Here is a 24,168-nt window from a genome sequence, read left to right on the forward strand (position 1 = left end):
AAGTTCACAGAACAAAGTTTGCCCGGCACACTGTAATTATTAAGCAATTAGAACAATTTAGGTCAAAACAGAAAACGACACGCACTGAAGCTGAGGTCGCCGTGGTGAGAAAAAGGCTTTTGGGTGACATGAGGTCCAGAAGAACTTGAGTAAACAAAACCCCCACGTCTTTGGCATGCCTCCAAAAAGTCAAGAACATACACACAGACACAACCGCGCATTATTCGGCGTGCAAACAGACAGCAGAGAGACATTCTTGGCATTCTGTCAAGTCACGCGGTCACTGATGCTGCTGTCACACCGGAGCATGAAAACGGATGCCCCTAACAGTCCATGCACTCCATCAGTTACCACGAATCAAACGCTCAGTTCATTAATGCTGCTTGTCAGTGGTGTCTACAACGCAATTAAGAGAGTGTGGAGTATTGAATCATGAGGCATATTGTTCACTAACAATACTTGGCATGGCATTGATCTCAACAAATAGTCCTTTAGCCCTCAGGCAGCAGGATGTAGCTCATTGATGAGACATTTTATCAGGGGGAAAAAAGGTCAGCCGGCGTGATTGATATGCTCTTTTATGAGCAGTAATACAGATGGTATTACTTGTGCATTTTGAATGCTCACTCTCAATGACATTTGCTCCAACTGGGCCATAAAAAGCCAATATACGAGTGAGACTGAGTAATAACATCCTTATTTTTGTGTGTTTGAATGGTATGCATCTATAAAACATGCCTTGCTATCCTGCATGCGGTGGCAGCGGAGGCGAGAGCCCTTGGGGTCTCCACGGAAGCTCTTTGACTTGTTGTTTATGGCCGCTGAGCGAGAGGAGACGAGCCGCCATCCTCCTCGGGTAGCCGGGAGCATCGATTATTTGTTGAAACATTGATCCACACGGTGTAGCACGAGGCGATGTGTCATTAATCCAGCAAACTTTTTATTCAGGGAGGAATAAATTTGAAGAATCTGCAAGGGCTCGATTTGGGCTGCAGGTTTAGAGGAGTAAATCCAGGAATAATCTTTAGTGAGCCATCTGGGGGCTGGATCAGGACGGCAGCGTCAGAGTGTCCATTGGTCGACCCAATAGAGAGGACTGTAATATCTCAACAACTACAGGATGGATTGCTATAAATATATGTAGACTTTCACGGTCACCAGAAGGCCCATATACTTACTGTGGCGATGCCTTAAATTTTGTGGTTTTTAATTAAATGTATTGACAACTATTGGACAGGTTTTCATGAAATTTGGCCGATATATTACATCCCACTCAAGAGTTGGGGATCATTTGCTCGAATACTCTTCTTTTCTAAATTTAAGGCACTCAAACATGATCTAAGTATTTCAATTGTAAGTCCCTGTGTACTTCTGCTGCACTACGTACATCTCAGAGGCAAATATTACACCATTTACCTTTACTTTAACATACATTACACTTAAATATGAGCATGTTAACATTGTCGTTTAACATTTACATCAAAGCTAAACACAGCTTCACAGAATCAGACAGCAGATGTTTATCCTGATTCCTGCAAAGCTTGGCTGAATTTCTTTGAATCTCACTTTAGGATACAGTCCATCTGTATTTTTGAAGTGACTTCATGCCAAATGATGTACAAAGGAAGCCTAAATCAGCATCCAAACCATATACAGTTACCTTCTCATGAAAAGGTTAAAATGGACTTCATTTTATTGCAAAATGATATCCGTACTTTGTCACTGTAGGCACTCAACAAGAAATTTCATTTTCATTTCTCATCGTGTTCTGCTTACAGTGGCAAATCCACCTCTCAGCATGACACTGAAGGATCCATGCATAGCTAATGCTCAACGGTAAATTACATTAATTGTTTTAAAACTTGACATACAGCACAATTATACCTGTCTCAGCAGTGCGGGCAAATGTACTATTGATCAAAATGTTCACTAGTTAAATGATATCCTTCTGCAGCAGGAAAGCTGGGGAGCAGAGGAGATGGATGTGAAGGGAAGAAACAGATTTTTCTACCTGGTCCATTCAGCTGTGATAAACTCCTACGTTCCTCACATCCTCGCTCTGTGTTGTCTCTTTGTTCGGTTTATCAAACTGACAAGACACATGACTGAGTGTCAGGCTCTTGTCTTGACTAATTGGAGTCTTATCCTCAGTCAAAAAGTGCTGTCTTGCAAACTGAGCAGACTGAGGACCAGACATTCTTTAGAAATAAAGTTAACGAGCAAAACCTGCGCTGATACTCAGAGACTGAGAATCCATGAAGGCCGCAACAGCCTGCCTTTATGAGATCTTAAGGGTCTTCCGGCTTTCAATCCATATTAAAAAGCAATAAAAAAAAAAACTCTGTAATGCATAAAGTGTGTTTGGTCATTCCCAGTGCCTGTTTTGGCTCATTATTTTGGTGTAATGCTCACATGCAAATTTCCAAGACCTGATCAAGCATCAACAGGATGCAGCAGAACAAGTTTGATTCGCAGAGACCTCACTGCACAACCCAGAGCACCCAAAGGATCCACTGCCAACGTCCTGGTGCTAGACCCCATAGAACACCCTGAGAGGTCCTCTTGTCCATGCCCAAAGGGTCAGAGCATTTTTTATGACATAAGGGAGCCAACACTATATTAGGCAGGGGGTGATAATGTTATGCCTGATCAGTGTACAATGAATTAAAAAAGCATCCAGATTCCTTCATGTTTTGCACCTTCAACGCACTATATTGGGTTGTAGTAGCCATTTTTGCCCATCAAACTACACTGAATAACCCATAATAACAAAGTCAGAGCATGTTTTTGCAACTTTTAAAAGAAAAAACACAGGGACCCTCGGCTGTTGTGTCTCAAAAAGCTGCATCATAGTTGCTTTAATTATCCTGGAGATGTTTCCAGAACCTGATGGAAGCGCATCTGTGTGCAACAAACTGATTGGATACAGTTTCAAAAAGCTCATAATTAATTTCATGAGGTCCGACAATGCACAATGTCAGGACAAAAACATTCCATGAAGTCTAATGAACTCTCTGTACACCTCCACTATAAATCTGTACTGAGGCATAGATCAGAGTGTGAAACCTTTTCTAAAGTTTTACAGCTGTGTCAGTACTGGACAGTGGTCTGACTTCACCTCATTATTATTCTGTTATAGGGGGGGAAAGTAGAAGTTTGTATTTCTGTAAGCCAGTCACAGTCATCTTGGGCAGTGATAAATCCACCATGCAGCAGTGGTTATCCCTGCAAAATGGCAGGAGAATTGTTTTGGTGAAAGATTTGCATGCAGGAAGGCTAGCTCTCTTCAATCTTCAATCTTTCAATCTTGAAATCCTGAAACTTTGCCAGTGAGGGCGATTTTAAAAATGGTAACACAAACAGCAGAAGGAGAGGAGAAAGCTGTGTGCAATAAGCAGCAGAAATGATAGACTTCTATGCAAAGTGTACATCTGGTAAATCAGACTCAGCAGCAGCAATCCATCAATCAGATCTTTCTAGGCAGAATAGGCATATGACAGCAAAGATTCTCCGTTCTGATGGGACTAAATTTAACTTCAAGAACACCAGGCGCTGCTCATCATCTTGTTATTGCCGTGCCTATGGTGAAATGTGATGCAAGGACGATGCTAAAGGGGAGCTTCTGTGCAGCAGAGGCTTGAAGGCTGCTGCTGCACAGCGCACATGGCCATTCAGCACAACAATGAGCCAAATCGTACAGTCAGGACAATGTTGGAACTGCTTCAGGACACTTTGCTGACTGTCCTTAAGTGGCCCAGCCAAACCCGATGCTACGTCTGCAGAGAGACCTGAAGATGGCAGTTCACAGGCGCTTCCCATCCAGTCTGCCAGAGCCTGAGAGAATCTGCCAGGAAGGACTCTGAAAAACTGCACAAATCCATTTGTGCAATATTTGTAGAGACCTACCAGGGGAAACAGTTGAAAAAAATTCCTGCAAAATGGATTCCTACAGAACACTGAACTGAGTTCTGAAAACATCTGTAAATCAGAGATCATGGACATTATGTGTCAGTGAATGTCGACTGACGGTCAAAAATTGTAACTGTATTGATTAAGAAGTAAAATCTGCAACCCAGTAAAGTGTGGAAAAAGTCTAGGCCTGAATACTTTACTACATTTTTAGCTCAATTAATAACATTTAAAATTGCCTTAATAAATAAATTCTGACCAAGGAAAATTAGATTCCAATTATGGCTCCAAATGTAATAAATTTTCCTCTTTTCTTCCGTGACGTTGTTACAAATCATATAAACTTTCCCCAGCTGCCATTTAAAGAGCAACTGTGCAATACTTTTGAGAAAACTGTGTCCACGCAGTGCGCACACATTTTTAGTGGACATTCTGCTGAATTGTAGCTGGAGTGCACATCATTTTCACATCAGCAACACATGTAATGGACTCTGCACTGTGAAAAACACACCCTGTCATCTTGAAACTCACCGTGTCCTTCGCACATAACTGCTGTGGATGTAAGCTGGACACTTTCTTCAGGTAAAAAGGATATTGATGCCTTTGCACTGCCAAATATTCCACAATTCTCACTTTGTAAACCATCTTGCTCTGTGTTGGGGGGCATTTTGCCTCTGATTGTTCTAATTTATGCCTGCGCTTTAAATCGCTATCGAACATCGCGGAGACCAAGTGGTGCAAGCAATAACATGAATAATCCATTGGCAGTTCCTGTTAGATCGAAAGAGAATGAGATCTCAATCACCATTATACTCAGGGGGAGTGAAACCAGGCTGGAGCAGCATTAGCCTTTCCCACTAAAAACCGAATATGCTTTGCACTTTGAAATTGTAAACATCCATCTTACTAAGGCTTGCTCCAAGGTATTCAGTAGCACTGAATATTTCTCTGTAAATGCATAATTACTCCATGGGAGAAACAAATCGACCACTTGTGATTTTTTTGTGTGTGTGCGTGTGCCAAGAACAATACGTACTGGTTTAACCCTTTAAAAAAAGCTTTTGAGAGTGAAGGTCAGTGTTGTTGAGACTATATCATACAAGTTCTTCATTAAAATGATGAACCAGTGCCAATTTACAAGCCTTCCTTATAGCCTGCAGCATGCCAAACAACCCTGAGTAGGAGGAACATGCCCTAAGGTTTGGAGTGATATACCATTCTAACAAGTTCTCTTGATGAAATAAACAAAAAGCTTAAACTTTCCAAATCCTCATTAGCTTATATTCCAATACATTATATAGTTGTATAATATGCTAATCTTTTGGAATCACTGATAAGATGTGTTTCTGCCAACTTCACATCATGAAATTGAGCTTTAGAGAAAAACTTAGGAAGAGATAAATCTTTAAGGAAAGAATTATCTCTTCACAGAAACACAGAAATGCTTTCCTCACCCACTGCCCACTTAACAATTCCTTGACAAGAAAATGGATATATCTAGCAGCTTAGCACAGAAACCATTTTAAATTCATCACACAGACCTATTGCCTATTCCAGGCGCGTGTGTCAATCTGCCTGTGAAATGAAGAGCCAGAGGCTACTGACCCAGACACATCAGCTCTTTTTTGGCCATCTAACAACACTTTCTGAAGTCTTTCACATTCACACATTGATTTCTTATTTTCGGCTCGCTGCTGCTTTCGAGGACACAGCTTATGCTCAGTCTTTGTGTGGAGTGAGTGGGCAACAAGTAGGCTTTATGCAAAGCGGCTATGATGGCTGATGCAAAAGACTTCATACGAATGCACAATTAAATGCAAGAACCTGACAACAGAATGTGCCAAATGAAACCTCCACGAACTCCAATCAGGCATGAAAGTCATTTCATTACACCAGAATTAATTTGTCTTAGTAGGAATGCATAACTGTTGAAATTCTTTGATTTTTCTGCAGTATTTTAAAAGGTTCTGTTAAAAAATACTACACATTTACTTTGAAAGCAACAGTAGGAACTCTCAGACCACATCACACACTGTTGAACTGTCATGAGATTTGCAATACAGCACACACCGCATTCTAGGTACCATTATAAATGTTTTATTAAGAAAATATTTACATACATACATTTAAATGTTTATCCCATCTTCACAATAAAACACACAAATCATAGGTATGACTTTGTGTCCTCACAATCTTGAAATCAGTTGTGCAAATGTTGTGTTACACATGTCAAAGAGCAGATGTTCTGATGCTAGCAGGCAAGATTAGAAAATGCTGCTCTCTATGAAAATCTACCAGGTATCGGAAAATGTGGTTTAATCGGTAAAGTTAACAAAACGACTGATGTACTAGGTAGGGCTGGACCCGAATATCCGGATATTCGTTCGCTACGACACTATCCGGATATGAATTTGGTATCCGAATATTCGCCCCCCCATCCCCCCGTCGGACGTTACCGGGCGGAAAGAATGTGCCGCGTTACTGTCTACCCTCCGCCTTCGGCCCACATCGGCTCATCTCATCATGATCACATAAACATATACACATATGTCTATGTGATCACTCCCTCCTCCCCCAGACGAAAATATTTGAAGCTCGTCTCTTCCCTGCGCCTTCGGCCCACTTTGGCTCATCCCGCCGTGTTCTTCGGCTCATTTCGGCTCCTCCATTGGTGTTTGTAAACACCACCCGAATGGCCGGGTGGCTGCCGACTCTGACGTCGCGCTTCACTTCGTTGCATAAACACAAGACAAGATGCCGAAGAACTCTGCTGAAGACAAAACGAAGGCAACGAAGGTCGGTTTACACCGGGTTCAATCTGTCATCAGGAAATGTTGGCCAGAACTTTCTAAATATGAAAAAGGATCCGAATTTTCGGGCTGTCTGTGTCACAAGCCGCTGCCACTACCGCACCTGACCCCCCATCCCCCCCTCGGATGTTACGGGGCGGAAAGAATATTCGGATATTCGTCTTTAATAGGGCCCAAATATTCGGAGGCCAGAAACCACTATTCGGGCCAGCCCTAGTACTACGCCAACGTACAGTAAACAATGTATTGCAAACTCCGATCTTGGACTCTGTGAAATGACAGCCTCATGCTAAATTCTCAAGTTAAGACATAATAAAAAGTGCTTCTTGTCACAGATGTCCGACAAAAATAAATACTGATCAGATTCTATACTGTCAATGAGCACATTGTCTTGTTAAATAAAACGGAACATATGTGCGTACCTAATAAGCACCTAAAAAGCAATGAAAGCCCTTCCCTGTGATATACTGCAAGGAAACCACATGAAAACACAGATTGCAGAATTATATTAAACCTCTAATAAAATACTCTTGATAAATCTGCTCCCCCCCACCCACAAAATTCTTAGACAACTGTACAAAGTGATTACAGATTATGTCTCACAACAACAACAAAAAAATAATACCACCTGATTGTCTGGAATAAAGGAAATGTTGGCCTTGTTGGCTTCTAAGCCCAAAAAAACAAAGTGGATTCAGTGCATTTTCCACCATTGTAAGAAATCATTAGGGACCTGATTGTGAATTCATTGGACAGATATGTATCAAAACTGGCTTCACCTAAAAATGAAAGCATAGAACCTGATGCACAGATTTACCCTTCTTCATTTCCAGTGTCTTAATATGAAGTTTGTAAACAGATGCTGGTTCGGTGTTGACCTGAGTCCGTCTGTCATCCAGCTCATCGTCTCCACAGGAGGAACTTAAATCTAAGTCTCTGCTAACAGAGAGACATTAGGCACTGCTCATGGAATGGCATTTGAATGTTGTCATCTTCGTTTCGTGACGTCCTGTTGAACAGACGCGATGCTCTGCTTTAACCTCTTGGTCAAGAGGTGGCTGGCTCGGCCACAGTAGGTGTGTGTGGTCGTCTGCAGCGACGCCTCCAGCGGCTGAAGCAGCGAAGCCTCCATGTTCTCACCAAATGGGTACTGGGATGACGAGAAGCATATTTTACTTCCGATATCAGACATGTACTAATAAAAAATGAGACTTTATCACATTGTTGTTCATCTGCTGGCTGCTCTCAGTTTAAATTCCGCCCCTCTTCTGCTCCTGGCATCACACAGAAAAGACTGAAACATGTTTTTGTTAAAAACTGAAGCACAAGTGCGCACACTACACCTGTTGCCTCCTGCGACAGCTACGACGGAACAATGAGAACTGCATTCAGATAACATGAATTAAGTACCCCATTTGTCACTGTCAGCTCAAGACAACAACATTCTGCATTTGATTCATATCTGTCAATTCAGAGTGGGTTTGGATGATGAATATCTATGACCACAACTACACACAAATGGGCTTAGTAAGGCGTGACAGCATTGGTAAAAGCCACAGCTGCAGCATTCCAGATATGCTTCATTATATTCTGCTTTTGTGTCACCAAGTAAACAGCAAAGAAAAAAAAAAACTTGCAGCTCTCCAGTCAGTTAATATTAGCAGCCAAGGCTTTTGTCACGTACAGTATGCAAATAAAGCTGTGGGTCTTTCATTTTTATATTGAGACACACCAATTTTTTATTGCTCCAGTAAATAAAAGAAATCACTACTTTACAGCATCTTATTTGACTTTGGCTGGGCAAAGCATTATGTTACTCAAAGCGCGCTTTCTTTATTATCTTTCATATACTGCAGCAGGCAATAAAGCACCATTAACAGCCTCCTATCGATTTTTATGTGGATGTGGCTGGTGCGTTGTCCACACAGCCATCATGATGTCTCAAACTAGCATCAGCACTAAAAATTTTACAACTCTTCTGTGGGCTTGGCTGGATAATGGTTGTACCCTTTATTGTAAGTTCCTCTGCTGACTGAGAGAGCCTGTCTTGGGAGCTGGGCTGACTGAGGATCTCCTGGTCGGGTGGAAATGAGAGTTTCTTCCAAAACAGCCAGCTCCAGGCTTTAGGATGCTGTCCTCAAAGGACTGAGTGGGAACAAAGTGGGAGGGGACCAAGGGAGATGAAGCGACAGGAAGCGCTGATAAAAACTTCCAAAAAAAAACATAAACCTAAAAAAAGATCAAAGGCTGAAACACTCTTTTGTTTTCTACACTAATAAGCCAGCTATACAATAAACCCATTCATCTAGATTATAGGGGATATGTGTTGTGCTTACTAATGGCAAACAACAGCGCTCCTCTTCCTCCTAAAATCGGGCGAGTCTGGTATATGTGCTGTCGGAGAGACTGATGGAGGCATGAGGGCCGAGTGCCCCATAATGAAGCCTGCTCGTTTACTTAATGGCTGAGAACATTGCCCGTACTGATAGTGGCCAGGCTAGGCCCTGTGGCGGTAATGGATGGAGACCAGCTAATGAAGCTTCCCTTGCTCCCCCGACTGCAGCCTGCATGTTGACCGTTGTGCTGAAATCAACAAGAGGAGATCGAAGGCAAGCCACAAGCGAAAAGCGAGACAGCTCTCGGGCTGATTTTCTTTCTCACTGATGATGGAAACATTATGAGCTTTTAAACTCCACAAGCTGAAACGCATTTCAAGTAAATTTGAAAAGAGCCAGTAATGCCCTGGAAGTGCTCCGAAGCATGTTTTATAAACGTTACTCTCTTGTTTTCCTCATTTAGGGGCACCAAAAAATATTGTTTCCTTGTCTGAAAAAATTCCAAAAATTCTGCAAAAAAATTTCCCCAGGACGAAAATTAAAACAATTTCTTAAAATGTTATATTTTTTTAAAAGTCCCCCAGATTTGGCAAGAAAATTCTTGGAAATATTTTCAAAAAATTAGTAAAAATCTTCCAAAAAATCCTAAAAACATCTAAAGTGATTACATATATATCAGTACAACATCTAATATTTTCATTAAGAACATTCACATAAAAATCAACCAAAACCCAGCAAATTTTGCTGGATTTTGGTTGATTTTTATGTGAATGTTTTTCAGAAACATTTTCACCATTTCTTTTTTTCCCCCACAAAAAATGTTCAAAGATTTCCCAAAAATGTTGAAAATGTGGACATCAGAGGTTTCACTGTGAAAACATTTTTTTTTTTCCACATTTTCAAATTTTAAAACGGGTCAATTTTGACCCGCAGGACGACACGAGGGTTAAAGAAGGTACCATTTCCACAGTAGGTGTCAAAACATGGCCACATCTCATCAACCGTTCGAAACAGGTAAATAGAGACCTTTGACAGACCAAAGAGAACATCACCTGATAAAAAAAAAACACACCAAAACCAACCACCATGTATTATTCTCTGTAATCAAAACCTGACATATGTGACTCTCTGTGATGGGTGTGTCTTCATGACAACAAACATGGGGATTGTAGTTTATTCTGAGTCTGTCCCACACAGACCACTCTGCAGCTGTAAATACACACTCAAAAAAAATCTACAGTCTGTGTTTTAAGAAATCATTCACTTTAAAACTTCAAAGCATGCAGTCATTAAGCTGCTAACAAAGATTTACGTGTTCAGTGGGAAGGAATGAGCTTGGATTGGGTGCAAATGACAGGCTTGATTAGTTAGAAAGCACTGAGAGGACTAATGAAGTGCAGGTTTTGGTCTTTAGATAGGACTGTTCCTTGAAATCAAAAAGTTGTGTGATTCAACTATTTCTGTATAGAGAAAAGCAGCTGTATTTTAAAGATGGGCAGAATGAGCCTTAAAATTCTGCTTTGTATGGATTCATTTTTGTCACACATTTATAGTTAACGGCAGATTTCACTGAGCTCTAAGATTCCCTACCAATGTCCTGCCATCTGAAATGGCCTACAGAAATGTTTGAACACAATTATGAGGTGCATCATTACTGCAACAAACATCAAGAATTTTAGCCTTACAGCCGACACAACTAAAAGCAAGTATTCCACTGGGTGACATCAGGTGGGGCTGATTTGCCCAGTTTGGGAGACCCAAGACAGGATGACGGAAATGTTTAACAGGCTATTGATTAAGCACTGGTGGACAGAAGTCTCCATGAGAGAAAAGCAATGACCTGGAGTACCTATTGATAATGTAATGACCAGCAAATGTTTCTCCAAATACTCTGGTCAGGGAGACGGAGGCACCGGAAACAGAGTCTATAAAATGATCCCTCATCTCTAGAATAAACAAAGCCTTTCAAACTTTGCATCTTCTCGCATTAAGTGTTCCAGTGAGCTGTGTCTGGAATATCTCAATAAAAACTTGTGGAAGAATAAATATATTCAGTCCTTTTCAGATATATTTAGCATGACATAAAACTTGGATATGAACAAAAACGCTTCATTACAATTTTTTATAATGTTAGTGTATAGGGTAGAAACCACGTATTTCTGCGAGGATGTCGGTACCTTTTGTATGGCTTCATAGACTGCTCGAAATGCAGGCTGCTTGTCATCATGATAAACTCCTCTGTTACCATGGAGAATGAAGACACCTTCTTGTTCAGCCTGTTTACAGTTGCTGCCATAGATGCAGTGGTCTGGACGGTAGTTCCACTGGCACGGGAACACATATAAGCTTTCTGGAACACAGCAAGAGACACGACTGGGTTGATAAGGACTGCAAATAACCGGGTTTATTCAACAAGACTCCATTAAAACCCCTCAAATATGTATTTGCAAGTAAATGCCAAAACAATAAACATCTTCAGTGGCGCACTGTTTGTAAACTGAATTAATATTTCATTTATAACTCAATATCATGCTGTGAGCGTGGTTGCACGAACCTGGGTTATGGTGAAATATGATGTTAAGAAGGTCCTGGTCGCCCCATGTGATGTTGAGTTTATACTTCTGGAGAAGGGGCATCAGCATTTCCTCCCACTGCAGTGCAGCTGCTGTCATGTCATTCTGCAATCAGACAGCAATCAGAGAGCATTTGTGTCATTTTGCATCAAAAAACAATAAACCTGCAATTCTGGAAGATGAACACTTTGGTAAACACTTCACATCAACTCAAAGAAATGGTTTATCAGTCAAACAAAATAAGCTCACTGGGAAGATGCGACAGGAATTACAAGAGTGACATCAGCTGGTTTATGTTGGTAGTGCAGTGCAGCTTCTCCCTCAACATTTTTAATTCTTTACTGTCAAAATGTTGCACAAATCTCCAGACGTTGCGGTCACTAACTGAATACAGTGTGTGGAACTGTAAAAATTTCTTAACTACAAATAATATTTAGATTTATTTTAGATGTACCACTCATTTTTAAAATTGCTTGTTGAACTGTATATCAAATGAATGAACATCATGAAACCATAACAGGGACATTATATCGTGGTTAATTTTGCCAATTATCCAAGTATGATAAGATAAGGAAGTACAAATCCCAGCAAACAGAAACAGTCAACAATGGATACCAAAGAACAAAATTACCTTAAAAAATTTCTCCCTGAAGCGTGTCATGTTCATGAGCATGACCCCTGAGTTGATGCCTGTCTTGCCATAGTACGGGTGACGGGCGAAACGGTTGTACCAGCCGATACGTGGTTCTTCGTGCTCTGGAGCCATGGCAGCTAACTGGCTTGAATTGAACTGAGTGAGCAGGGCCCAGATGTGCTCAACTGGTTCCAGAAAAAGAATATCTGTGTCGACATAAAGCAAGGAGTCCACATCTTTCAGGATTAGCTGAAAAGCAAACAACAAAAGATATATCAGTATACCGTACAAAAGTGTGCTTGATACAAAACATATGACTGAAGGGTGACTCTAGACCTACTGGCAGGAAGAGCCTCTGAGAGGCACAAGGTTTGAAGAGCTTCTTCCATTCTCTTTCATTCTCCTTGGGAAAAGTGATGTGGTAGATGGTGAAGTTGAAATGGCCCTGAACCACTCTAGGCCACGACTTCAGCTTCAAGAAAAGACAAGCGCAAGATCACAACAGTATCCATACGTCCAGTTTTAACTTGTTGTGCTTTTTATTAAATCATGGAAAAGTTACAACACCCAAGACAAAAAGACTTGAGCTAATGGTATGTCCACATGCATGCAGAATGGCAGATTGTGTCTTTGCTCAAATTGTGCAATGGCTGCACCCATCATATATGTATGGGATTTTCTACATGGCATTTGTAAGTGATATGAGCAAACATTTACAAAACAGTGCATAACAGCAAATGAATACAAAACGTAAAAGGTTCTGTTGGGGAGCATACTTACAGCATCTCTGAAACTGTTATGCAGTTCCTCCTCAGCAAAGATGTAAAAATGTAGAGGCTTTTTGCTGAAGAGAACAGCAGACTTCAACATATTGAGAGTTTCCTCCAGCCTGGGGCCACAGGCCACCACAGCCAGGTGACTCCTCTCATCGCTAGGTTTCTTGACAAAAGAGTCCGACCCCTCACTAAGAGCCAAGACAAAGTTGAATGAATCAGTATTCAACCCTGACATTTATGTTTACGGTTGAATGGATGTACTGACAAGTACAGGAGACACCAAAGCAATGAAAATATCAGCAGCTTCAGCAGACTGGTACTCAACGCTGTGGGATTGGAACGGTCATTAGATTTAATGGAGGGATGCAGAACAGAACTATCACTGTGATTTTGTGCTGCCTCTGAGCGCTCCTTGTGGATGAATGCTTTCAAGTTTGGAAATCAGAAATGCAGCTTGTCAAATTTTTCAAAGACCACATAGGATACTTCACGTCACTGTATACATGCCATAGGATTGAAAGCCTGCAAACAGATTTAAAAAAAAACTTTGAATATTAGTCATCCCTCAAAGGGGCATCAATGAAAGCATTAAGACCTCCATGATCAATCTCTCCAGGTCTTAGACTCTGATTCAAGAGCAACTAATGCCACTTCTACACCCAAGAATCACAGATAGAATTGCTGTTGATTAAAAAAGTCAGCAGATAAGATACTGCTATCGTTAATGGTGTATATATGAGAATGTCATCATGAGATGGCACTTGTGACTTTACAAACTCAAGCACAGACACAAGGAACAATGTGAAAGCAGCAACATCCCAGTTTCAACCTTGAACTGTGTACCTGGGAAGTAGATGAAAGTTATATGGCTGTTGAATATTGACATTGGATCACTAGTATAAAGGTTCACAAAATCAGTCATACCTAAGAGATGATTCCAATAAGCAGTTCACTCCACAAACATCAGCAGGCAGTCTCCAATATGGATTCCAGTAAGAAACTGACAGTGATTTACACCTGACAGAATAAAAACATGATCTTTTGGATCCTCAACGTTGAATTAATCTTGTCGACATCAGAACTGTGGGTTTTGCGATTAGATCTTTTCCTCAAGTACCTCCTAAATCTATTAAACAGGTGGTGGTCCTTTAAATCCAGCCTATAGCTAATGTTAATGAGGCACAGACTTAGCTGGCAGTAAGGCTAAGCTGATAAATTATCTTGCTAGCTAACAGGTGGCACAAGTCAACACATAAGTGTTACAGGATGGAGGGAAACACTACAACAAAATATGTACATTTTTAAGGTGTTCGGCTAAAGTTGCATTACTGTGAGCCCGGTAGCTAACGTAAAGTAGCTTCAACTTGTGTCGGTAATGTTAGCAGACATGAACTACAAAGAGTCAACTAATGTTAATTCTTGAATAGCAGCTAACTTTGCTACAGCAGGTTTAGCTAACAGCTCAAGCTAACTACTACTATTATGCTCATGTATGAGATAAAAATAAGAGACATAGCCCGCTAAGCTACCTGTCCAGCCCTTCTTCGCGGTCTGGGAGGCCTGCCGGTCCCGGCATTTTCCTGAGAAGATGCCCGCTCTCATGACTGCTCCTGTCGGGTATCCCGTGTTCTCTCGCCGCCCAGCCGTCTGCGTCCTCCAGGGTGGAGGCGAGCTGACTGAACACATACAGCAGAGAGAGGAAGCTGAGGACCATGCACAGGAGAAATGCGTGAAGATAGCATCGCATTTTGCGCTTCAGGTTTGATGCGCTAAAGAAACATTTTCGTTGACCTTAGCCGGGTAACATCTGATTGATGTACTAGCAGCTAACTAATCTATCCCAATAAATCAAGTCACAAGATAAGCCGAGGAGCACAGTTGGTGTTTACAGTTGTCAGCCCCACCCACTTGTGTTACACGTGTTACCTCTGATCAGCCATCTGCTACAGTGTGTGTGTGTGTGTACAGCGAGTAATTTTGACTTCTCAGCTGCAGTAATTATAGCAGACAGGATGGAAACCATTATGGTGGGAACACCCTGCCAAACATTATAGAAGAAAAATGATCCCAAACAGTGTTAACCCGAGTTAACCCGAATGCAAAGTACTACAATAATAGGATTGCAGAGATGCTGTGATTATTGAATGTAGCAGTTAGATCCACATATTCATACAGCAGCGGAAGTACTCGGATATTAAGTACCAATATCACAATGTAAAATATCCTGCTACATTTAAACTTTTACTCAAGTGCAAAAGTATTATCAACTATGTAACTACCAAGAGTAAACATATTCCTTGATTGTAATTACTGATGCATTTAAACAGCATTTTAATGTAATAATGTATCATATTTATTGTTTGTAAAATCTCAATATGGGACAATTCTGTTCAATAAATGTGTTGCATTAAGGCCTACTCTGGAATACAAGGAGATAAATGTGTAAACCAGCAAGTCAAACTCTGAAAGTACCTCAAAGCTGCACCTAAACAGCAGAACAAAAAGAAAAACATATTCATGTATCTACATCTTATTTTATTCAACTTTATTTTACAATATAAACCATTCTATAGATTAAATCATGCTCAACTCTACCAAGTGAAGGTGAAGCATACTTAGAATAACTGTTCCATATTTGTCCTCAAATGTTAGAGAGTTAAACAATTATTGCATCCAATGGCGTAAAATGAGATCTGGATAAGGCCAGTAACCGACAGTGCTAAGATTACTGATCATGGCAAAAGTGGAAATAATGGTAAAACAATGCTACAGTGAACACAGGATGCCATTAAGTGCAAATAATGAATTCAAGGATAAACTACAATTCTGAGATGACTTCTTCACATTTCTTTCACAATGCATCGTGTATTCTGTGCAGCAACGACCAGCTGAACGTGATGCTGACGTAACACTGAGGTGTTGAAACGCAAGTTACCACAACACGCGACATCCAGGATTTAATGCTACTGTTCCTTTCTTCAGTTCATCATAAGTTTGCTGCATCAGTTCTCTGAGTGTTGAGTGTACAGCATACGTCCTGACTCCTGAATTCCTGACCATCATGGAGAGGCTGTGAAAAATACAACCCGGAGTGAGAAGCGAGTGCTATCATATTGGCATTTATGGTAATATTAACAAAAACGTGCATTTTGGAGTTTAATCTCTGGTTGAGGCTGTTGAGAGTGCAGAAGAAGGGGTTGTGCTGACTGGGAGCGTGAAGGCCTGAATGTTAGTGAGTCTCTCCGTTAAGTGACGAGCCTTCACCGCGGGGCGAAGAACATCTGGAGACGCCTCGTTCAGTGTTATCAGAGCTTGAGCCGCTTTGACTGTGTTGGTCTGCTGAGGCAGCACTTGTTGAAGTGGACGTGGGTTTGGCTTTCTCCTTAAAGTCTGTGATTACTACTGTCAAATCTCCAACTGTGACCTCCAGGTGCTGAGCGCTGCTCCTGTCGATGTTTTTTAACCTGGGCCTGGTGACGAGACAAACAGAAACAGAACCTGAAAACTGTGTAGAGGACACTACAATATTTCATTAGTGTTAAAAACAAACAAGATCTAGTCAATCGTTTCTTCTGAAAACAAGAATCTATTACCTCATCTTTTTATGGCTTTTCTTTTTCAGTGTCATTTCTTTTTCACTTTTGTCTTTCTCCGATTTCTCTTTCTTCTCCTTTTTGGGCTGTGTTGGTGACGCGAACTGCTGATTTACTTGCTGTGCAACCAGCTGAGAAACAGGCCGTGGTTTTCTGAAAAAATAAAGAAAAAAAAAACAACATATGATGGCTTTGTGGTTACATTTCTATCGCTCAACCTGTAAGTAGGGTGCGAATGTGGTTTGCAATGTGGAAACATCTGACTGAATTTACCAAAAATACTTCAAGTTTTAACAAAAAAGTTACAACTGTAATCTGATTGCGAATAAATATTGTTAATATTTAGCTGGTTAACATGGGTAGAATATAATATGTGCCAGATGTACACTTCATCTCACTTACACTGTCCCCCATCTCCCCTTAAGCACAATCTCTCATGTGCATGATGAACTCTGTAACAATGATGGCTGGATCAGTCCCAGCCAAATTATGTATCATTTACAGAGTCAGAGCTGTGTAGGAACATCTGACCCCCCCCCCAAATACATATAGAATGGTAAGCTAACAGACCATGAGAGGATACACTGTGAATCTGAAACTTTAAAGTATGTATTGATTCAGAATTGCAGACTTTTGAATTGCCTTTAAATAGTCTTGTATGAGACAGCTCTAAGAAAGGTCCCGCTACACCTCATTATCATCCTGCTGTTTGTATTTCTTTAAACCAATCACAATCATCCTCTGTGGGGGGTTAGACATAATTTCGACACAGTTCTTTGTTCATACACAAATCAACTGAAACTTCATCCTGAGGAGAACCTCTGTGATCTCTAATGTGCCTGCGAAAAGCCTCCTTCCATTTTTCCTTGATTATGCTGAAAATTTTTAACTTTTGCTCTAGATTACAGCAAGACCAGACTCTGTGTTCTAGGAAGTTGGAAAATTAATTATTTAACAGGCTGGTCAGTTGTTTGACAGTCACATCATGTAAATGCATGATTAGAAAAGAAACTCGATTAGCTAGCTTAACACATACTAGCTGCGTAGGATACAGAGAACACACACACTGTAGTTAGGGTTAGATCTTAACCATTTTCTGCACTAGCCACCCGGGCTAGTAGCTTGCAAATGCACTAGCCCGTTACTTGAAGCCCCCTCGTCAGACGTTATGGGGCGGAACGCATATTCGGATATTAGTCTTTTATAGGGCCCGAATATTCGGAGGCCACAAACCACTATTCGGGCCAGCCCTACTATGCTCATAACTAACTGACACAGCACTAAGGAACACCTGTTTCTCAATCTGAAAGTCACATGTATTTCAATTCTAAAAAACTAACAGATTTTGAGACTTCTTGAATCTCCATACTCACCAGGTTATACTCCCTACGCTCAGAATCACTGGCCATCTGGATAAGCCCATTAAAAGCTATGCTATCTTGCAAATTCACTGCAAATCTCCTCACTCACATTTCAAACAAACTTTTCAAACATGGCTGACATCACCCCACCTTACTGCCCTGCCATCTACCCTAAGTTACAGATTCTGTATAGTGGTGCCATCTTGTGGCAAGTTAAGCACTTATCATGGTGCAACACAGTTACCTGTGTCAATGAACAATGACAACAATACATTACAATAGAAATAGAGTGAACTTAAAAAGTTTTGCACTAGCCAACACAGGCTAGTAGCAGAGATTTTGCACTAGCCCATGGATATCTGTACTAGCCACGGGCTAGCGGGCTAGTGTTAAGATCTAACCCTGGTAGTGGTTAATACATCCTATAACAGAATATTGGCTCCACAGCCTCCTCACTTATTTCTGTCTTGTTTTAGCCAAAGTAAAGCTACATTCACATATTCCAAAAAAAGTGGACAGTGTAAACTCTGATTACCCTTTGTTTTATTGCTGCAGAGAATAATCTATCCACCCATAGTGAAATGCATTTCTTTATGCTAAACATGAAGGGACGCAGTTGGTATTTTATACAAATTTACAGACATGTGGAAATGAGGTGTAAGCTCAGGGTGCAGTGACGGAGCCTGTGCAAAACAGTGTCGAGGGGAACTTAATTTCATGGAAAATCTGCACGAAAGGAGGTGAGCACTCTAAAAAGCAAACTGACCAAAAGAACTATCTAGACCTGTCTTATGGCACAATCCAAATCTTCATGAAAAACTTGCCATTTTTTGTGTGTAGGCTGCTGCTTAAAGGTTGTTGTTGGTTCACATCGCAAAGGGGTACTGAAACCATCAACACATCGAAAGAGGAAGGGAAATGCATGTGAATAGCAGGGCAGAAATGGCACGTTTACACCTGCAGTAATATGAATAAGTGAGCATCTTACAAAAGGTACAATATTAAACATTTGATGCCTTCTTTCTGTTGTCCTGAACAGCATTTCCTTTTTGAGCCACAAGTAAGGCACACTAACATTAAGATGTTCTTTCACACTAAAGGTCACTCTGAAATGACAGTCAGTCTACTTAAATTAACTTTGACTGTCAAAACCTCACATTAATTTCTGTAAATTAGAAAGATCAAAAATGCATTTTGCAAAGAACGGAAAACTGTGGATGTTGTCTCTCACTTCTCTGGATCAGAAGATGAAAAAAAAAATCAAAAGATGTAAATGTGTAAACCGATAATTTGGAGTGTGGCTTTGAACTGCATTCTGCCACACTGACACTGAATTAAACAAGCTCACAATAGGTTTGGCAGTTAATGCCTCGTTTCAACAAGTTTTGCTTTTTTGTCTGAAAGTTAGTATAATATACGGTCTGTGTCCCCAACGTCTGGGAATGTATTTCATTACAGATGAACAAAAACTTCCTCTCAGTGATACAAGAAAGGCTAATCAGAGGCTCAAGTTTTTACTTTGTCCAGTTTTATGGAATCTGTGCAATAAACATTAAGGAATAAAGACAGGAATGATAATACATGGCATGAATAAGCAAGGAATTATCCTGCACCTGTAGGGCCAGTCTCGTGAATATTTAGTGACAGAACGTAATGAACCACTAAAGTTTGTATTGTCTCTCTATGTTACACAGCTGGCATGTATTAAACTAACTAATCAAGTTTATTTTCTTCGCAAATTTTCCCTATTAGGACTAATAAAGTATATTCTATTTTACTAGTTTTGAGTTCTTTTGTTCAGACAAATAAAGATTGGATAGATGTTGATTACCTTGACAGTTTCGAAACTGTCAAGCAAGGTAACTGAACAGAAGAACTCAAGACTAGTGTACTAACAATAAGAAAAAATGAATGTTTTTGAGATATATTCCTATTTTCTATATTTCACATTCACACAATTTGACCGTCAGCATAGCCGAACAGCGGCCTATGTGCTGAAAACTTTTTCAGACTTTCTGCCGCACAGTCCAGTCTCTGTAGTTTAACACAAAAGTTAAATTTTTTTTAGCAAACTTTAGGCAAATTTGAGGATTTTCCCCAGGCAAATCAGAGCTCATGGATGCTCTCATAGGAATTAATGAAGTTCTGATTGATTACTATGCAGTTACTCTCAGTCTCCACCTTTCCAAGAGCACCTACAATTATTAGTTTTATATAAAATCTACAATGTTGTGCCTAAAGTTGAATGAATCAATCGCTACTTTACTATAATCCTCGTTAAGATAAGATTTATTGCAGGGTTGTTGCAACAGATATCACCTAATAAACCTGCAACTAGCGTACCGTTTTATGATCGTGCAATTCACATCACTACCACGCATCCCTGGCAAAGCACGACTCCGTGACTGCTGCTTACACATGATGGTTAAAAAATTAACAGCTAAAGTGTATCTTACCGAGTTGACGTCCCTTTTCTGACATCACACATCATGCACTTGAACGCCTCGGCGCTGTTCCTGAACGTGCAGACGCTGCAGTCCCAGTACCCATCGTCGGCGAAGGGCTTGGACTGCCGCTTGGCCTTCACACAGAAACAAAACAACACACACGGACAATTTTACAATGAGAACAGTTTCCGGAAACTACATGTGAGGTTAAAAGCGACCGCGGAGGGCGAGAGGCGACACTTGAGAAGATATTTCCTGCTCGGAAGCGGGTCAGTGGAAGCAGACGGAGCTTCCAGGTTACACAGGCTGTTGCCCACATTAAACCAGCAGCCAGCCGCCATGAACACTTCACTAAAACACTTCATCCATTCACCGAGCTGCTTGTTTGCCAGCGAGCCGCTAAAGTCTCCGTTCAAGCGTACGAAGCGGAAGTTTTTACCTCGTGGGACTCTTCTTGTCTCCCATTTACAAACTTGGCCTCACAGGAGTAGAAAAAGGAGCAATGTTACAGGTGAAAAAACGCATTTAGCTGCTACTCAGCTGTCGTGGAAACTCCTGTCGAAGGGACGGGTCACGTATCCGGGCTCACCCAATCACTTCTATGTAATCACAACAGCTATAAATGTGACAGCCGGTGATGAAAGGCGCTTTGTAGCCTTCACTGCCTTGTAAACTCCATGAATGGGAAACAATGTGTTATGAACCCTGTTGCATAACGATCATATATATATGTATCTGGTAAAGGGCAGACAAATTCTGCACATTTTTAAAATTTAAATAATTGAATAAATGTCAGGCATTTTTACTGAAGTGGGCTCTTAAACACCGATCAGCCACAAAATTATGACCACTTACAGGTGAAGTGAATAGCACTGATCATATTGGTACTATGCGGTGTTCTGCTGGAAAACCCTTAATTTTAGCATCCATGTTGATGAGTCTTCGACACCCAAATAAACATTGTCCCAGATCAAGCACACTCCCTCATGCAAATTGGAAACCCAGATATCACTGGCCTATCCCCAAAGGAAAATGCACTTTTTCAGAGCATTTTTGAGAACATTAGGAGGACCTACGCAGTGTTAGGTGGGTGGTCATGTACCAACACTTCCCAGGTGCAGTTTACTTAATTATGTACACGTAATAAGATAAAAAATAACCTCCTGCTGTATACTGTTAACTCTATAAAGATAGAATACTACACTGGGAGCATATATAGTACATTACAAGTATTATAGATAACAACACTTTTCTGATGCAATTGACTTGAGTAGTTCCATGTACAAGGTTCAAGGTAATCTTTATTATCCCGGTTTAAAAGTCAAGCTGCTCCAATTTTCTCTGCTTGTCCTCCATCTAAACAGACAGATGAGGCTTCTTGGCCTGCAGAGTTTCCTCATCAGCTTCTATTACAGATGCTACAGAACACAAACAACCACATGATCAGACATGTTTACAGACAACATGTTGCCTTTTAAACCTGCATTAAGCAACATGTTAATATTAGCATGATCAGTTTCTCAAGATACAATGAGGTCAAGTACCTCAGTGCTATTGTTGAAAGTTTTTTTGTGTTAAGTTGAATCGAATGATCATCTGTGTTGACCCTGAACTTTATCTTAAAAATAGGAATTAGCTGGTTTATTCCTTTCAGAGTTTCTTGTTTTAATGTAAATGTTCAATAGTTCCCCAAAGTGATCAGTGAGTTTAACTACGGCCTTTAAAACCATTTCACAAATAGAAATGATCCACTGTGGTCACATCCCATCATGTTTCCACTCAATCAAAACCTGTCTTACGTGCAGCTGTGGAGAACATCTTGCACACGTATAAGATGTGTAAAGCAAATACACTTTATGTATCTTTATGATACCTTCTAATATTTTTACATTGACTGTGTTACATCAGTTTTAGAGTAGTGATGGGAACATGATAGGCAGTCTAAGGCACACTTGTGCACTAATCATGGTGTCTAATCAGCATCTTGATATGGCACACCTGTGAGGTGGGATGGATTATCTCAGCAAAGGAGAAGTGCTCACTATCACAGATTTAGACAGATTTGTGAACAATATTTGAGAGAAATGGTGATATTGTGTATGTGGAAAAAGTTTTAGATCTTTGAGTTCATCTCATAAAAAATGGGAGCAAAAACAAAAGTGTTGCGTTTATGTTTTTGTTGAGTGTATGTTACTTTTGTGAGAGACCCTGTTCTAAATGTTAGAGATAATATTAAACATTACATTTGCTGGACAGCTCTAGATACTAGACTAGACAGAGATGTATGAACAGTAAAATAGCCAAAAATAAATGCGGTAAATATAGCTTCACCCTACCAGCTACAAATAAAAAGCTGCGTCAGTCATACTTTTCCAATATTATAATGTGCACAACAAACACTTTATAAGGAGAAATTTTTCATTTGAATTCTGTACTTTCAGTTCAACAAAACTGCAGGGAACAAAGAGATTAATTTGTATCATGTAGTATTTTTTACATTTTCATATTTGACTTTAAAAAAAAACTTAAGTACAACTTATGAAAACCCTCCAGTAATTTCCTAGACTATAAATTTTAAAATTGGCAACTGTATGGAAGTAAATGTGTGCCAACAGAGTTTGAATTTGAATTTCTGAAGATGAATTTTTTTATCTTGAAAAAATAAAAAAAAACTTTGAATTTTTTAAACCATTGAATTTCTAGCATGCATTTTTTATTTCCATCACTTATTTTTTTCAGTGGTAAAATTAATTCAATGTCAAAAAATTCAATGTATAAAAAATTCATCTTCAGAAATTCAAATTCAAAACTCTGATGGCACACATTTACTTCCATAAAATGCCTCCCTGGTGATCCTTAAATCAGTACTCAGCAGCACTTCATCTTCCACCACCAGATGGCAGTATGAATCCACACTGAGCTGCTCTCTTTGGCCCACAGTTCCTTTCTAACCCACTTTTCTGATCCAACATACGAGTTAAACAGCCCCTGTGTTGGTAAAGGCTTTGCTCTGGACATTTTGCTCTTTTGTGCCTGAGGAGACTCCACAGAGAGCCTCATGTCACTTTTCATACATGACTGGAAAGCAGCTTAGCCGGAGGCTGTAGATGTTCACGATGCAGTCTTTGACAACAAATAACCCTCCTTATAGTTCAGCTCAGGGCAGCTGGCAGCCCTAATACATACTGTATTACACTGAATCTGTTTACACCTGCACGTCCAATCCTCAGAGACTGGACCAGTGATGCTGAATGTACTGTAATGGAGCTAATTCAGATCATACAGCATGTGAATGTTTCAACGTCACAATGTACGTTTAAGACAGTGCATTGCTCTAGTGACATATACTGAAGGAAAACATCACGAAAAACAATACATTTAAAACCAGAAGTCTTCAAGCTGAGATGTCATTAACGCAGACTGTTTTACAAACTGTAAGCAGTAGAAGTGCTTCATGTTGATGACTTCAGCTTACAGACTTCTACTGAGCTTTGAAAAGGAGGAGTCAGCTGAGGTGATTCCTCTGAATGATTAATATGTTGCTGTTTTCTACTAAATGTATGAAGAGAAAGACATGTATCTGATTCTTCTGTGATCAAGGAGCAGTTTGTTAATGCAAAGATCTTTACCACTCGTTTATTTTTGTCTGCGCTCACAGAATACAAGAAGGGCCATGTTGCCGTCGTGAATATTGTGTTTATTCTGGATATTACCTGAATCTATAGAAAA

General features: G+C 40.3%; 2 protein-coding genes across 3 annotated transcripts; both read right to left on the reverse strand.

Moving 5' to 3' along the window:
* Positions 1-5,983: 5,983 nt before the first annotated feature.
* Positions 5,984-15,216, reverse strand: LOC110950274 (glucoside xylosyltransferase 1-like). 2 transcript variants are annotated; one of them, XM_022192747.2, is made up of 8 exons: positions 14,568-15,216; positions 13,963-14,055; positions 13,043-13,226; positions 12,603-12,734; positions 12,260-12,511; positions 11,610-11,733; positions 11,233-11,405; positions 5,984-7,869 (listed from the first exon to the last, which is right to left on the reverse strand). In XM_022192747.2, exons 1-8 carry the CDS (start codon positions 14,783-14,785, stop codon positions 7,708-7,710), a joined length of 1,338 nt encoding a protein of 445 aa, XP_022048439.1. In that variant the 5' UTR covers positions 14,786-15,216; the 3' UTR covers positions 5,984-7,707. The 2 variants fall into 2 exon arrangements, with proteins under 2 accessions (XP_022048439.1, XP_022048440.1); XM_022192748.2 differs by lacking the exon at positions 13,963-14,055 and having other exon boundaries at positions 14,568-15,199.
* A 336-nt stretch (positions 15,217-15,552) lies between these two features.
* Positions 15,553-21,000, reverse strand: LOC110950275 (YY1-associated factor 2-like). Its single transcript, XM_051952065.1, has 3 exons — positions 20,449-21,000; positions 16,632-16,784; positions 15,553-16,508 (listed from the first exon to the last, which is right to left on the reverse strand). The coding sequence occupies exons 1-3, from the start codon at positions 20,481-20,483 to the stop codon at positions 16,268-16,270; spliced, it is 429 nt and encodes a 142-aa protein (XP_051808025.1). The 5' UTR covers positions 20,484-21,000; the 3' UTR covers positions 15,553-16,267.
* Positions 21,001-24,168: the final 3,168 nt, after the last annotated feature.

Source organism: Acanthochromis polyacanthus, chromosome 8 (genome assembly GCF_021347895.1).
Source record: "Acanthochromis polyacanthus isolate Apoly-LR-REF ecotype Palm Island chromosome 8, KAUST_Apoly_ChrSc, whole genome shotgun sequence".
Lineage (NCBI taxonomy): Eukaryota > Metazoa > Chordata > Actinopteri > Pomacentridae > Acanthochromis > Acanthochromis polyacanthus.

What these genes read in the sequence shown, in the direction of transcription:
- LOC110950275 (XM_051952065.1), bottom strand. Translation starts at nt 20,483, where the DNA reads ATGATGTGTGATGTCAGAAAAGGGACGTCAACTCG. An exon ending in AGAAAAGGGACGTCAACTCG is followed by an intron (nt 16,785 to 20,448) that starts GTAAGATACACT and finishes TTATTTTTTCAG; the next exon opens with AAAACCACGGCCTGTTTCTC. An exon ending in AAAAGCCATAAAAAGATGAG is followed by an intron (nt 16,509 to 16,631) that starts GTAATAGATTCT and finishes TCTCGTCACCAG; the next exon opens with GCCCAGGTTAAAAAACATCG.
- LOC110950274 (XM_022192747.2), bottom strand. Translation starts at nt 14,785, where the DNA reads ATGCGATGCTATCTTCACGCATTTCTCCTGTGCATGGTCCTCAGCTTC. An exon ending in CTCAGAGGCTCTTCCTGCCA is followed by an intron (nt 12,512 to 12,602) that starts GTAGGTCTAGAG and finishes TTTGCTTTTCAG; the next exon opens with CTAATCCTGAAAGATGTGGA. An exon ending in TCAGGGAGAAATTTTTTAAG is followed by an intron (nt 11,734 to 12,259) that starts GTAATTTTGTTC and finishes GTCTGATTGCAG; the next exon opens with AATGACATGACAGCAGCTGC.